Here is a 16,226-nt window from a genome sequence, read left to right on the forward strand (position 1 = left end):
TGTTGTAGGGGGAAGTGGGGGATGCAGTCTTGGGGACGGGGCCCTCAATCCATGGGATCTGACACCATCTCCAGGTAGTAGATGGTAAATATATATGTATATAAATTTAAAAAAATGTGACTATATTATGAGGCATGAGTCAAAGTAGACTTTAAAGAAAATGAGTTGGCATGGTGGCTCATGCCTGTAATCCCAGCACTTTGGGAGGCTGAGGCAGGTGAATTGCCTGAGGTTGGGAGTTTGAGACCAGCCTAGGCAACATGGCGAAACCGCATCTCTGCTAAAAATACAAAAATTAACTGGGCATGGTGGTGGCCACCTGTCATCCCAGCTACTCGGGAGGCTGAGGCAGGAGAAACACTCGAACCTGGAAGGCGGAGGTTGCAGTGAGCTGAGATCGTGCCACTGCACTCCAGCCTGGGCGACAGAGCAAGACCCTGTTTCAAAGACAAATAAAATGAAGATAAGCTTGTTTGTAATGATAGTTTCCATACAAAGGGGAAACAGGCACAGAGCAGGAAGGTGACAGGCTCAGATTCATTCCAGAGCAGAGGGATGAGGGTACAAGGTGTGCAAGGCTGGCGCCTGCAGGTGGCTTGGTGGCGTGCTGCCGCTCTCGTGTGGCACCTCTCTCCTGGCAGCTGCAACTGTAGTCGTGGACTTTAGTCTGATATAAATTGCTCGGGAATTGAAGAGGAAGTACTCTGTTGGGTGCACTGACCCCAAAGAATGACTGAGCAGGTACAAGTAGGGTGGGGGAAAGGTCACATTGACTAGGAGTATGAATTTGAACAGATCAAATCAGCAGGTAGGTATTAAGCCTCTAACTGTAAAACACTCTCTAGGACTGTGAGTGGGCAGAGTAGTGACAGTCATGGTGTTTGCCCTCAAGGAGCCTCCATTCAAGACAAGGGCTTGTCTTCTCTAACCAAAGTAAATGTTTTGAGAATCAACCGTACACAGAGGGCTCACCTGGCTGCTGAGCAGCTGCCATTTTGGCTGTGGCCTGACCACTTTTGACCTGGGCATAGAGGGCTAGTGGTGCCTCTGTGCGCACTGTGGTATCATGATAGACTCAGAAGCGATGGTTTGCCAGCTCTTCTGCTTTGCTTCTAAAATAACAGTCTTCCTCTCTCCTGATCCCTTTGCCCTCTCTGCTTGTTTTCTTTGAGACAGGGTCTGGCTCTGTCACCCAGGCTATAGTGTGGTGGCATGATCTCAGCTCACTGTAGTCTCCTCCTCCTGGGCTCAAACCATCCTCCCACCTCAGCCTCCTGAGTAGCTGGGACCACAGGCACGTGCCGTGACGCCTGGCTAATTTTTGTATTTTTCGTAGAGACGGGGTTTCATCTTGTTGCCCAGGCTGGTCTGGAACTCCTGGACTCGAGCGATCTGCGCATCTCAGCCTCCTAAAATGTTAGTATTACAGACATGAGCCACTGTGCTCAGCCTCTCTCTGCTTTTCTTGTCAGAATTTATACCAGCTCTGATATTCTATAGTGATCTATCTGTGTAAGCTCCAAGTGGACAAGAACTTTATTTTGTTTACTGTCTCTCCCTGTATCTAGAACAGTGCCTGGCACTGTTGAAGGAAGGACTTTGAGGACTGACTTGCCCCAGGTGCTATGCTAAGGATTTTATGTGCATTATTTCATTTTATCCCAACTACTTTTGAGTTAGTTATTATCCTGTTTTACACACGAAGAAACTAAGGCTCAGTGAGATTAACGAAATGACCCAAGGTCATATAATCTAAGTGGTAGAGCTGGGATTTGAACTTCAGTTTGGCTAACTATGAAACTCTTAACTGCTGTTCTTTCTCGACTATCCTTTTTTCTGCAGGAAAAAAGGGGACATGGCCAGAAAGGCTCTCAAGCTTGCTTCATGGACCAGCATGGCTCTTGCTGCCTCTGGCATCTACCTCTACAGTAACAAGTACTTGGACCCTAATGACTTTGGCGCTGTCAGGGTGGGCAGAGCAGTTGCTACGGTAGGTTTTTCCCATTGGGGGTAGCAGAGAAGCTGCAGGATTACTTGCAGGTGTTCATACATGCAGCAGATAGACATGCCTGTTATACATCCGTGGAGATACTTGTGTATCCTTACATGTGCAAAAGCTCCCTCTGCACAGGTGTACACATATGGGTGTGTGTCCTCATATTCCTTTATTCCTGTATACACAACCTGATATTCCTTTATTCCTGTACCACAGGGTTTCCTGTCATCCCAAGGTAACACAGAATGGGACTGCACTGGGTCGGTGTTCTGCAGCCTTTATATTTTAGGTTCTGTATCTTATTTTAGCAACACACCAAGAGGGGCCGTGCTCTTCAGCAAATGCATGTGCAAGGAGGACTTTGCAGTTTTGATTAAATTCTGCTAGAAAACTTGATCTCTCTGCAGTGAACTAGGATGAATGGTTCCTGATGCAAGACTTATACCCAGACGGTCTAGGCCTCAGAGAACTTTGTGGGATCCCCTCCAATCTCCAAACTGACAGAGAACCTGAGCTGAATATTTTATGGTTAGAGGTTTTCTCCAGTGGCTCAACAGGATCATCATCCTGGTGTGATCATGTCCTCCTAACTCTGCTGACAGCAACTCTCCCAGACATTCCTGTAGAATTGTCCCATTGGTGGGTAGATGGCCACATGCCTCATGCTAGCTTTCCTCCTTTATCTGCTGCAGGATGAGCTCATGCTTTCTTCCTCTTGATGTAGATTCAGTCTGATGCACAGTCTGTTGTGGTTGTCATCTCACCGTCTCCTTAATACTCAGTATTGTCAGGTGTCCTTTGAGTCCTGGCTCAGAGGGGAGGGCACTGCCGTGCTTGTCCTTAAGGCTGAGCCGAGTCATAGAACCAATACCGACAAATAGACTTTGGATAATCAGGCTACGGAATATGAAACAATTCCCAAGTGTTTACTGAGTGCCCTTTTTTGGTCGAGCATTGTCTTACATGCTTTGAGGGACAGAAACAAACTGTCCTACTTAGACCCAGCTACGAAGTAGCTTCTGGGTGAGGAATGCCTACATGAATAGGTTAAAAAACAATCTAAATCCATGCATTGTGCCAAGATGGGTGATTCAGATGCCTGCTACTATGGTCAGACACCGGAGTGAGTGCTGTGACCTGGGAGTCAGGATTGGTATCCTAGGGGTAGCAGGTTTTATTTTATGTAATATATATGTATATGTGTATATATATAAAAAACAAAATTTATGTATATATAATTTATATATATTTATATATGTACATAAAAGAGGTATATATATTAAAAAAATATATATATAAATTTTTATTTTTTTGAGACAGGGTCTCGCTCTGTCGTCCAGGCTGGGATGCAGTGGTGTGATACTGGGTTACTGCAACCTCCAACTCCTGGAATCAAGAGATCCTCCCACCTCAGCTTCTCCAGTGGCTGGGACCTCAGATGCCTGACACCACACCTGGCCAATTTCTGTATTTTTTTGTAGAGATAGGGTTTTACTATGTTGCCTGGGATGGTCTTGAACTCCTGGGCTCAAGCAGTCTGTCCACCTCGGTCTCCCAAAGTGCTGGGATTACGGATGTGAGCCACTGTGCCAGGCCAATTTTATGCGCGCGCGTGCATGTGTGTGTGTGTGTACACGCATATATGGTTGAGTAATGCCTGCAAGAATAGATTCAAAAAACAATCCAAATCCATGCATCCAAATCCATATATATATATATTTTTTGAGATAGAGTCTCACTTTGTTGCCCAGGCTGGAGTGCAGTGGCACGATCTCATCTCAGCTCACTGCAGCCTTCACCTTCTGGGTTCAAGTGAGCACATCTGGCTAATTTCTATATTTTTAGTAGAGAGGGGGTTTCACCATGTTGGCCAGACTGGTCTCGAACTCCTTACCTCAAGTGATTTGCCTGCCTAGGCCTCCCAAAGTGCTGGGATTACAGGTGTGAGCCACCATGCCCGGCCTGTATATATATATTTTTAGATTAGTCAAGTGCAACAGTGAGAAGGGAGGAATGAGTAGAGCAAGGAGTATGATCTGTGACTGACTGTGAACAATCAACTGCGATAACTCAATACCTTCAGGTTAGCCAGAAGCAGGTTTTAAATGGAATCTTAGAGATTTGAATAGTTGGAAAGGAGGGAGGAAGATATGGATCAGTGCTTTGTAAACCAGGCACAAAGCTGTCAAAATTTTAAAGGCCAGAGCTCTGGTCTGGATTGTCCTTGAACACTGCTTAGTGCCCAAGTCTTGCTTGTGGTTGGTGTTCAACAAGTATATGTTGAATAGAATAAAGCTTTGTAGAGTGCAGAGGAAGAAACTCTTCTTAATATCAATTTTGTAAGTCCCTGAACTTCTAGGGTCCCAGTTACTCAATTCTATAAAGGAAGGTTTGGGGTAGATAATCCCCAAGGCCCTTCCATGCCTAGGATATCTTGGAGACGAATTTTCTGATTCTTTCTGGATAAGGGGACACGGAATCAAGACTTATGCTATTAGGGCCAGGTGCGGTGGCTCATGCCTGTTATCCCAGCACTTTGGGAGGCTGAGGTGGGAGGATCACCTGAGGTCAGGAGTTCGAGACCAGCCTGGCCGTCATGGCAAAATCCTATCTCTACTACAAATACAAAAATTAGCCGGGTGTGGTGGTGCGTGCATGTAATTTCAGCTACTTGGGAGACTCAGGCAGGAGAATTGCCTGAACCTGGAAGGCAGAGGTTGCAGTGAGCCAAGATCACCGAGATCATGCCAGTGCATTCCAGCCTGGGTGACAGAGCAAGACTCTGTCTCAAAGAAAAAAAAAAAAAAAAAAAAAAAAGACTTATGCTATTAGAGCAAACATACATATATGTTTATTTGTGATGTGGAGAAGTCGGCCAAGTTTATGTAACAGCTTTATTCAACTAGCTTTGATTGAGCATTTACTCAATGTACCTGGCAGTGTAAAAGGTGCTGGGGTATAGTGATGGAGAGGAAGGACAAGCCCCTGTGCTTCTAGAGCTTAGAGTTTAAGCTTATAGGAAGAGACAGTTCATAAACAAGGAAACGAACGAGCAAGGTAATGTTGGATGGTGGTTTGTTGTGATAAATAATTGAATGTTTCTGGTAAGAGGCGCAATTTTAGAGTGGGCCTCTGCATAGGTGGCATTTGCACGGAGTCCTGAATGACAGGAGGAAGCTAGCTAGAATAAGATCCAGGGGCCGGGCATCTTAGGGGCGGGACTGGCTGCTTCCCCAGACATAGCGGTTGTGTCAGGGACCTGCACTGCAAGGTTTAGGTAGAGTAGTAGTACTTAATGTCCAGGTGCTAAGCTTTTCCCCACCACCTTGGTTCACAGACGGCTGTCATCAGTTATGACTACCTCACTTCCCTGAAGAGTGTCCCCTATGGCTCAGAGGAGTACTTGCAGCTGAGATCTAAGGTAAGTAACCCATGGGACCCATCTGAACCAGGCCAGGACTGGATAACCCTTGAACTGCTACGCTCAAGTGATCCTCCCACCTCAGCCCCCCGAAGTGCTGGGATTACAGGCATGATCCACTGCACCTGGCCTAGGATTGAATAAATCCTGAAGCAGCTGCCTAGCCAAGAAGCTTCCTGTGTACAGCTGGAGTTGGGCAGAGGGCAGTGTAGGGGATTGAGGCTGGGGGCATTGGCCACTGAATTTTTGGAAGGAAGGAGGGGAGGACTGCTTCCTCCTTCATGTAGAGGTTTCAGCGCTTCTGAGGGGTGCTGTCAGACCGTCATCAAGCTGAATGCCATGGTACTGAGTTACCAATCTGCAAGGTGCTGTGCGGGAGGCCCGTGTGTGCTTCTGGGGAGTGCGGGTGTCTGGGATGACTCAAGAGGGATGTAGGCTCTGTCCCGCAGATAACTCAGCTGGCTTCTAAACTGTTTTGTCAGGCAAAACCCAATTGAAAGAGGTTAATTGCTTTCCTATCCTCTGAGGGCTACTCTGGGGCCTCTTGTAGGCCTCTGAGTCGAGCTGTCAACCCCAAACTCTCTGTCGTCACTTCGAACAAGGTAGTTGATGTTGATATATGGTTAGATATCCCGGAGACTTGGGAGATTAAACGAGAGGGCACTTTTTTGTGGATGTAGGTTGAGTTTGAGGTCAAGTGTAGATACCTTTGGCTCCTCTAGAGATTGTGATAGATTGGCATGGCTGTGCTCAGGCAGTCCCCTCAGCCAGGAATGCCCTTTGCCCCTTAGAAAATTCCTCGTCATCCTTCTGGACTCAGCTTAAGCTCCCCTTGGTGGTGCTTTCCTTCTCAGTTTTCCTATGTGGATGGAATAATTAATGTCTAAATTTTTATTTAAACTTTTTATTATGGCAATTTCAGCCATCCACAAGAGTAGAGAGAATAGTAGAATGAACTCTGGTGGAACTGTCATATAGCTTCAGAAACTATCAACATTTTGCCCATCTTGTTAGCCATCTTTCCCCCCTTTAGTTATTCATTCTTTTATTTCTATGTTCATTGAGACAGAGTCTCACTCCGTCACCTGGTCTGGGGTGCAGTGGTGCGATCTTGGCTCATTGCAACATCTGCTTCCTGGGTTCAAGTGATTCTCCTGCCTCAACCTCCTGAGTGGCTGGGATTACATATGTACACCACCATGCTTGGCTAATTTTTGTATTTTTAGTAGAGACTGGGTTTCATCGTGTTGGCCAGGCTGGTCTCCAACCCTTGACCTCAAGTGATCCACCCACCTCCGCCTCCCAAAATGCTGGGATTACAGGCGTGAGCCACAGTGCCCAGCCCCTAAATGCCTTTGTATAGTTAGTTTGTTCAAATCTGGATCAAAATATCCAAATAAGGTAGATATATTAAGGTTGATGTTTTCTACATCTTTAAAAATCTGTAACATTTCTTCGCTCTCCCTTTTTTGAGTTACTTGTTTGTTGAAAAAACCAGATAATTTATCCTGTAGAATTTTTTACCTTCAGGATTTTGCTGATTGCATCTTCAAAGTGTTATTTAATGGGAAATACATTCAAATGGTACATAAATCAAAATATACAGTGTTTGAAACATACAAAATGACCCTCCTACCCTTGTTCCTCAGGTACCCAATTTTCTTGCCTGGAGGCAATTATTATTTCTTGTGCATCTTTCCAGAGATGTCTTCCTATTTGAATTTAATCATTTTGTCTTTATTCTTGCCACAGACGATAGTTGGTTATGTGCCTTTCTTTTTAGACTCTCTGTTCCTTTAGATCAGGGATTCAGTCTTTGTTTTTTTGATCTTGCATCTCTAGCAATGATGCGTAGGCCTGCGTTGATTTAATGTCTGTTTCAATGCCAGCCTGTACCCTGCCACCTCCCTACCTTTGGGGAGGTCCCAGACAGAGCACGGAGTTACTAGTTAGAAGACCCGAATTTGTGGCTTGGCTTTGGGAAATTCATTTAGCCTTTTGGAGATGCCATTTGTCTATAAATTAGAGACGGTTATGCCGCTTTCTCAGGATTATGTAGATAATATCTCAGTGCCTTGTGAAATACAAAGCAGGTATCAAAAACAAGTCAAATGTCTCCTACAAGGTATGTTCCATGAGGACAGAGATTTGGTCTGTGCTGTGAATTTCCATGTCTGCAGCATCCATCACCAGGATGTGACAGGTCCTGAAAAAGTTTTGTTGAACGAATGAACGAATGAATGAATGAAATGTTCTTTTTTTTTTTTTTTTTTTTGAGATGGAGTTTTTTGCTCTTGTCACCCAGGCTGGAGTGCAGTGGTGCGATCTTGGCTTACTGCAACCTCTGCCTCCCAGGTTCAAGTGATTCTCCTGCCTCAGCCTCCCAAGTAGCTGGAACTACAGGTGCCGAAATGTTAGTTTTTATGGAGGATCTCAAAGCCCCTGCTTCTGAGACATAATTGCCCACTGTGTTTCCCTGCCCCTCTTTCTCCAGCTAACCAGTGCTAAGGACCTTGGCACCCACTGGTGTATCATTCTACGGAGAGCTTGTGGGTTCGGACACAGGGGCAAGGCCTCTGCTTTATGGAATCTGCAGGGGAGGCAGGCGAGGGGTGTCAAAAAAACAGTTGCCTGTCACGTGTCACATGTAAGTCATCTGAAAGGCAGTGACACTGTGGCTCCTGGAGAAGTTGACAGTTTTAGGGGATGCAGTAAGGAAAGTGCAGCATGGCATTTGACAAGGGAGCAGCACGTGGTGGCTGGCACCAGATAACAGGGTGTAGGCCCGTCTCTGGGAGTTGTGCCTGGGAAGGGGGAGCTGGCTGGCGCTAAGAGCACGAGTAAATACCGCAGGAGTGTCTTCTTCCATTGGAGCGCTTATGCCTTCTTGTCAGCGTGGCTGATAAAGGAATGAGTGAAGGGTAAAACATAATTATCTCAACTGTCAAGCTGGCATCTCCAGGTCCCAGAGTATGTCAGAGCCAGGAGGCTAACTCATCAGGCGGTGACTTCGAGCACTTTCAAGGTTGGCGCAGGCAGGCTGGGATCTCAGTGACTCAGCTCTGGAACCAGAGGGCTGAGAGCCAACGTGAAGAAGTGTGTTCTAGAGGCCTAGTGGCCCTTTGCTAGGCAGCTAAGGTGGTGGGGAGGGGCTCACATGCTTTGGAGAACCAGATCCCTGGTGTTCAGGATGCTTATAAACTGAGATGTGTGTGAGCTGGCTTATTCATAAAGCATACAGAAGTCACTGCTGGTGTAGACATCTAGGAATGGAGGAGGGAGGATGGAGTTGATTCTGATGAGGGTTTGGGATGTAGTGGATATTTGCTAGTTGTTCAGCTTAGAAGCCATTCTCATTTTGGGGAACAGCATATAAACTTTTCTCTGGGGAGCCGCTGTGTTGACGTATACTCTGAGTTTGGGAAGGGCTCACCCCACCCTTATTAGCCAGGTGATTAGCAGAGTCCATTCTGCTGGCTCTAGAGATTGATTCAGGGAGCCTGAGTACCTGAGCCAGTTCTGGCCAGTGCGCAGGACTTTTCTGGGAAGAGCCGCTCTCTCTTTTCTGCTGTGTGAGCTGAGAGTGTAAGATGTTGGCTTGGAGCTGTTGGCAGCCATCTTTGCCACTATGAAGGGAAAGCCTGTCTGTGAATGAAGCTAATATTGCATAGAAATGCATAATTTGAGTTCCTGGATCTAGCTGAAATGGAAGCTAGACTACGACTGGAATTTCAGTTATATCTATCAGGAAATTCTCTTTTTTTGCTCAAGGTGGTTTGAGTTAAGTTTGCTGTTCTTTGCAGCCAAATGAGTCCTTATATAGTATGGATTCTTGGAGAAGCATACTGGGGTTATTTTTTTTCTTTTTCTTTTTTTCTATGGCCCTCAGTTTGTCACTTAAACATGCTGGATCTTTTAAGCATAAATGGAGTGTTGATAGTCACAGGACGGCCCGTAACTCAAGGGAAGAAATGAAATTCAAAAATGTTAGTGCCTAAGGGAGGGTGCAGAGAGGTTTGGATGGTGCTGGGTAGGATTGGAGCCATGTTGGACCTGGAGCCAGGTCCCCTGGCACCTAGTCCTACTCCACTGCCAAGCACCTCTGCTTTTATTTTTTTAGTTTTTAAAAGGCTTTTTTTTTTTTGAACGAGAGTCTTGCTTTGTCGCACAGGCTGGAGTGCAGTGGCGTGATCTCGGCTCACTGCAACCTCCACCTCCTGGGTTCAAGTGATTCTCCTGCCTCAGCCTCCCGAGTAGCTGGGACTACAAGTGTGTGCCTCCACGCCCAGCTAATTTTTTGTATTTTTAGTAGAGACAGGGTTTTACCGTGTTAGCCAGGATGATCTCCATCTCCTGACCTCATGATCTGCCCACCTCGGCCTTCCAAAGTGCTGGGATTACAGGCATGAGCCACTGCGCCTGGCCCAATTTTTGTGTTTTTAGTAGAGATGGAGTTTCACCATGTTGGCCAGTCTGGTCTTGAACTCTTGACCTCAGGTGATTCGCCTGCCTTGGCTTCCCAAAGTGCTGGGATTACAGACGTGAGCCACCATGTTTGGCCAGCACCTCTGCTTTTCTATCCGCAAAGTGATGGTGGTGGCCTTTGCCCCTGTTCCTTTTGTAAGAATGGAGATGAGAAGCTTTGCTTAATTTAACATTGTGGATTATTTAAACCAGCCAGAGAGGAGATCCTGAGCATAGGGTTAGCCTTGATAGCTCCTTATCATTTTAATGAACATGTTAATGATATTCTTTTCTCCTCATTTCTTCTATACATTTATTAATTGGAATTCTTCTATAAGAAAGACCTTTCCCTTCTCCCCTAGTTATTTAATTATTGTTATTATTATTGAGATGGAGTTTTGCTCTTGTTGCCCAGGATGGAGTGCAGTGGCGCGGTCTCAGCTCACTGCAACCTCTGCCTCCCGGGTTCAAGCGATTCTCCTGCCTCAGCCTCCTGAGTAGCTGGGATTACAGGTGCCCACCACCACACCCAGCTAATTTTGTATTTTTACGAGAGACAGGGTTTCGCCATGTTGGACAGGCTGGTCACAAACTCCTGACCTCAGGTGATCTGCCTGCCTTGGCCTCCCAAAGTGTTGGGATTACAGGCGTGAGCCACTGCACCCAGCTATTTAATTATTTTTTATCACTGTGAACTCATGGGTATTTATTTTATTCTATGGGGTCTATGTCCCATATATAATCCAGACAATACTTTTCCTTTATATGCAAAACAATCATTATTTTATTGCTCAAGTGGTTCCACCTGTGGCCATTGGGAGCTCTTTCAAGTTGGCTCCTCTGTCCTTTTGATATGCCCCCAACCTATTTTGAGCACTGCCTCACATTCTTATACTGAAAGATACTTCAGGCTTATCCTGTATTTTTCTTGCCCTGGAATCAATTACTTCTTCCAAGGAGCCCTGGTTCCTGTTACTGGAGAATGGTATTCAGAAACCAAGATGTGGAGGTCAGGTATTCGTTTTGCTACTGGGGTACCATTGCTTCTAGGCCCTTCTAGGAGACAGAGTGAGGATATATATGTGTGTACACTCACTCACACATACACACACTTCTGTCTTTCTACTAAAAAACTAAGATTTTTTTTTTTGAGACATGGTCTTGCTGTGTCACCCAGGCTAGTGGTGCGATCATGGTTCACTGCAGCCTCCAACTCTTGGGCTTAAGCTATCCTCCCACTTCAACCTCCTGAGTAGTTGGGACTACAGGTGTGCACCAACATGCCTGGCTAATTTTTTAAAGTATTATTTGTAGAGACAGGGTCTCACTGTGTTGCCCAGGCTGGTCTTGAACTCCTGGCCTCAAGTGATCCTGATGCCTTGGCCTCCCAAAGTGCTGGGATTATAGGCGTGAGCCACTGTATCTGGGCAAAAAACTATGAACTGATACTTATATCTCCAATTTTAGTCCAATACCACGGAGTCCATATTAGCATTCTCCTTTTTTTAATATCACCTCTTTCTCTGACAGTGATAAACCTGCCTCTTATCTACAATATATTTCCTTACTTGTTCGACTCTCGTACACTCTAAAATAGTTAAGACCACTGAAGCATTCATGAGCAGAGACAGTGGCCTAAAATAGGTGAGGTTGAATGAGTTAAGTTGGTATGGGAGCTGAGTTTGGAAAGGTGGGTTGATTGAAACATGTAGCCTTGGGGACAAGGTGATTTTGGCCGAGCGTAATGGGTGTAATTTTGGGGATTATCTATAAGAAAAAGATTAATTCAATGTTACTGGAGACTAGGAGAGTGAAGGGACATAGTGGCAAATAGTATTAGAGCTAGGTGACGGAGTGACTCAAGGCCAGGTTTTAAGCCATAGACAATAGGGAGCCATGGAAAATTCTCCAGTAAAGTTGTTTATTAAGCCTTCAGTGACTGAGAATGCTTAAAGTTATTGCATCATTGGATTTTTTTTTTTTTTTTTAGACAGGGTCTTGCTTTGTTGCCCAGGCCAGAGTGCAGTGGTGCGATCTCTGCTCACGGCAACCTCTATTCACTGCAACCTCTGCCTCCCAGGTTCAAGTGATTCTCCCATCTTGGCCTCCCGAGTAGCTAGGACTACAGGCATATGCCACCATGCCCGACTAATTTTTGTATTTTTTTGGTATAGACAGGGTTTCACCATCTTGGCCAGGCTAGTCTCGAACTCCTGACCTCAAATGATCTACCTGCCTTGGTCTTCCAAATTGCTGGGATTACAGGCGTGAGCCACCGTGCCTGGCCAATGTTTTTTTTTTATGAAATATGAGACAGAGTCTTGTTATGTTGTCCATGCTGGTCTCAAACTCCTGGGGACAAGTGATCCTCCCACCTCAGCCTCCTAAAGTGCTGGGATTACCGGCATGAGCTACTGTCCCCAGCCAGTTATTGATTTTTTTTTTTAAAATACCAGTACCACTTGCCAGCTTTTGTGTTGGACAGTAGGTAGGTGTGTGAACCTGCACGTGTATATGTGTCTGTGTGCGTGTGAGAGAGAACAAGAACAGGAACCTTTTCTTTTTAAAATCAGAGTTGTAATGCTGGAGGGGATCTTGATTGCTACTTTGAGTGTGAAGTTTTTTAACTAAGCTCAAATTCTTGTTACCAGGTAGGTCCCTGGGCTTCTGTGGTATCAGATGTTTCAGGTCAGTAGTATGTGTTTGTTCGGTTAGTTACTATAGTGCCCAATATTTGGACTACAAGTAATAATTAATATCCTTCTCTTCCTTGCCTGAGAAGCAGAGTCAGGGAGATGCAGGACCCTGCCAGGTGGTGATCAATATTCATCAGCTTCATTACTGATAGACACAGGGCTGAGGAGATAGTCTGGGGTCTGGAGCAAGTGAGCTTGCTGAACTTCACCTCTGGATTTGAGAGGCTTACCTACCCAGGCACAGACACGGCTGGACAAGCCTCTCAGTTGGGGTACTGCCTCTTAGAAGAGGAAGGAGCTGAAAATCAATGCTCTGCAGATAAGCAGATCCCCAACGGAGGGGAGAGAGGAAGGGGTGAGCTGAGCAAACTCTGTTTCTTCTCCTAAATTCCTTAATCTGATTGGTGATTATCTCTCCCACAAGGAGTGAAGGGGCGGGAGAGAGAGGTCAGGAGCGTTATGCATACTAGGGCTCCCTCCACATGGTTGTGTGAAACATAGGGATAGAATGTTCTCCTGTGGTACTACTGATTGTGGGAGGGGAGGTAGCTGTAAATTTGCTGTAAGAACCATTTGTTTCTAAAAAATTCTGCTAATGTTTACATCTGACTTTGTTTAGGAACATAGGGTGCTTTGGGTTGGAGTATGGGAGAGCTATTTTGGCATTACTAAAATCTGCACTTAGAGACAAGAGTCAGACACTGTCAACTTTTATTTTTTTTATTTATTTATTTATTTATTTATTTTTTGAGACAGAGTCTTGCTTTGTTGCCCAGGCTGAAGTGCAGTGGCGTGATCTCGGCTCACTGCAGCCTCGATCTCCTGGGCTCAGGCGATCCTCCTGTCTTGACCTCCCGAAGTGTTGGGATGGGATTACAGGTGTGAGCCACAATGCCTGGCCGCCATCAACCTTTATTACCATGGGATATGGTAGACTGTTTTGGAGAAAAAGGGACTCCAATTTCTGGCCTGTGGATATTGGTTGGAGGGGCAGAGTAAGGGGCTAAGGTCAGGTGACAACTCTATAACTATTCCATTGCACTTGAGAAAGACGTCTTGGGCATCAGCCAGCTCAAGCCTGTAATGTACAGATGTGGAAGTAGAGTTCTGGAGAGGTGATGTGATTTCTTCTTTTTCTTTTTTTTTTTGAGACGGAGTCTCACTGTCGCCCAGGCTGGAGTGCAGTGGCGTGATCTCAGCTCACTGCAGCCTCTACCTTTTGGGTTCAAGCAATTCTTCTACCTCAGCCTCCTGAGTAGCTGGGACTACTGGCGCATGCCATCACACCTGGCTAATTTTTGTATTTTTAGTAGAGACGGGATTTCACCATATTGGCCAGGCTGGTCTCGAACTCCTGACCTCATATGATCCGCCCGCCTCAGCTGTAATCCCCAAAGTGCTGTGATTATAGGCGTGAGCCACTGCACCTGGCCAGTGATGTGATTTCTCACATCCCCAGCAGGTGTGTAGCATATCATGAACTTGATCTTGATGTTCAGATATCGCCCAGTCTCATGTGCTTTGCACTTTTTACTCTGTCATCTCCCTGTATATTTGCTTCCAATCTGGAGAAAAGCACCAAGCTGGACAGAAAGTAGACACAAAGATGCCTGTGCAGCAGTTCTTGCCAACTGGCTGCTGCTGCTGGAGTCACTCCTCCTACCTCTTCACCCACCCTCCTCTGAGCCTGAGGTTCTGCTGCTGCCTGGGATGGATTTGGGAAACACCGGAGGAGGAAGAAGGGCAACAGAGCCACCTCCCTGAAGTTCCTTTACTCATTTAATCAATAAAACAGTTAGCTCAACAAATATTTGGCATTCCCCTATGGAGGGGAGGGTAGACCCTTCAAAAGGAATTGATAGGTGCTAGCTCTTTGCTTCAGGAAAGAGTTTCAACTCCGAAGCTATTGAACAACTGCCAGTTTTGAGGATAACCATCCTACCAGTCTAGTGAAGGTATAATTCACTAAGCGTTTTAAAGATCCTGTTCTTCTGCAAAGGGAACTGTAGCAATGTCTGGTTCTTCAGGAATATTCCCTGAAACCTGAGATCTGGTCTGGCCAAACCAGGACATTTCTTCACCATCCTTCCATCCATCTGTTACTTTAGCCAACTTTAATTGAGCCTGCTCTGTGTCAGGTACAGGGTGAGGTTCAGAGGAGAAAATGGGAAATAAGATTTGACCTCTGCCTTCAAGTTGTCATAGTTGAGGGTGGGGGGGCAGAAGGCAAGAAATGACCAGCTACAGGACTGATAAGGGTCTATTACAACTCTGGTCCCTGGTCTGGAATTATTTCTCCTGAATCCTGACAGCACACCTAACTTCCAGGCAAGCTGGGCGTGTTGGGGGGTAGCTTTTCTTGGGAGATGGGGCTGGAATGCGTTCCTCCTGGAGTAGTGGTCTGGGTCTCGTTGAGCCCCAGCTCCTTTGCATGTGCAGCACCTGTCGACCTGGCATGGAATCTTTTCAGTGAGTTTTCAAGCATTGTGCCTCTAGACCCGCTTTTGCTGCTTTCATTTGTCATCACGGAATGTTTGCCTGAGAGTGCTCTGCATAGAGGAGGAGAGAAATTGAATCCTTGCTATCTTGGTGACTGGCTTTCTCGGAGTTTGTGATAATTTCTGCAGGAGCATGAGCTGCATTTAATTCGTTCTGGTTGGGTCATCTGAGGACCAGTTCTTTGGAATTAGGGAGACAGAGTCTGTGAGTCTAGCATCTCCTTTTTAGCTTTCTGAATACTGCATTGAAATCTGTGCAGTTTTCCACAGTGGCCCTGACCTCAAAACCATTCTGGTTCTGGAGAATTCTGTAGGAGTAGGTTCTTGAGCCTTGATGTGGCCTGGGGAGAAACTTGGTAGGGTCCGTGACCATCAGTGGGAGTCCTGGGGGTAAATGTGGTGGGCCTGGGAGAAAATGTGATTATTCCTGGAGATTGGGCTCACTGTGTGGTGGCTTCTCTGTAGGTCGTAGGCAATCAGGGAAATGCCAGTTACCCTCTCAATTGGTCTAGACTTGTTAGTTACCTAGGGACCATGGCCAACACCAGCGTTTTATTTTTCCATATCTGTATACAGCTTGTATTTTAAGAAATGTGAAGTATTTAAGACCTAAGACAAAGTATAAAAAATGATTCAGTGATCACCCTCATGCTCATTGCCCAATTTCAGAAATAGTACACTTTACCCATGCAGTTATAGCCCGTGGGTACTTCCTCCCTGACTTCAGCTTTCTTCCTGCGTATCCAGAATTAAGCAGTATTTTAAATTCATTGTTTATTATTCCCATACACTTCTTTATAACCAACTATTCAGGTATTTCTGTGATATTTTTCATCCTGTCGACACTTTCCTTTACTTGGCTTTGTTCTAAGCAAAAATATCTGTGAAATTACAGGTTTGATTTTCTCTCTCTCTTTGTCTATCTAATGCATATGCAAATAAACATTCTGGGTACCAGCTGAAATTGCCTCTTGTACCACCTTTTGCATACCATCACCGCTGCAAGGTCGTACTTTGAGAAACAAGGCTGCGGCATCCGTAGCAGATGCTGCTGGGCTACGCCCTGGCTTGCACCCACTCTTGCCTCGATCTTTACCCCACTGTGTTTGGCTACTCTCTTTCCAGCTCTTCTCTTTTCCTAGCTCACACTG

General features: G+C 45.7%; 1 protein-coding gene across 20 annotated transcripts in view; it reads left to right on the plus strand.

Annotated features, from left to right (window-relative positions):
• The window catches only part of ADCK1 (aarF domain containing kinase 1), a 125,889-nt gene that overhangs the window by 11,524 nt on the left and 98,139 nt on the right, over nucleotides 1–16,226 (plus strand). For 9 of the 20 annotated variants that reach the window (XR_012416045.1, XR_012416046.1, XM_005561915.5 and 6 more), the window contains exons 2-3: nucleotides 1,843–1,990; nucleotides 5,334–5,417. Coding sequence is in view for 16 of the 20 variants with exons in the window: in XM_005561915.5 (XP_005561972.1) it covers nucleotides 1,856–1,990; nucleotides 5,334–5,417 (219 nt within the window). In the remaining 4 variants the exon portion in view is untranslated. Of the gene's footprint in view, nucleotides 1–1,336; nucleotides 1,417–1,842; nucleotides 1,991–5,333; nucleotides 5,418–16,226 lie in introns of all 20 variants that reach the window. The other 11 variants (XR_012416043.1, XR_012416044.1, XM_065549140.2 and 8 more) reach the window with 3 other exon arrangements.

The sequence above is a fragment of the Macaca fascicularis genome, chromosome 7 (genome assembly GCF_037993035.2).
Source record: "Macaca fascicularis isolate 582-1 chromosome 7, T2T-MFA8v1.1".
Classification (NCBI taxonomy): Eukaryota; Metazoa; Chordata; class Mammalia; order Primates; family Cercopithecidae; genus Macaca; species Macaca fascicularis.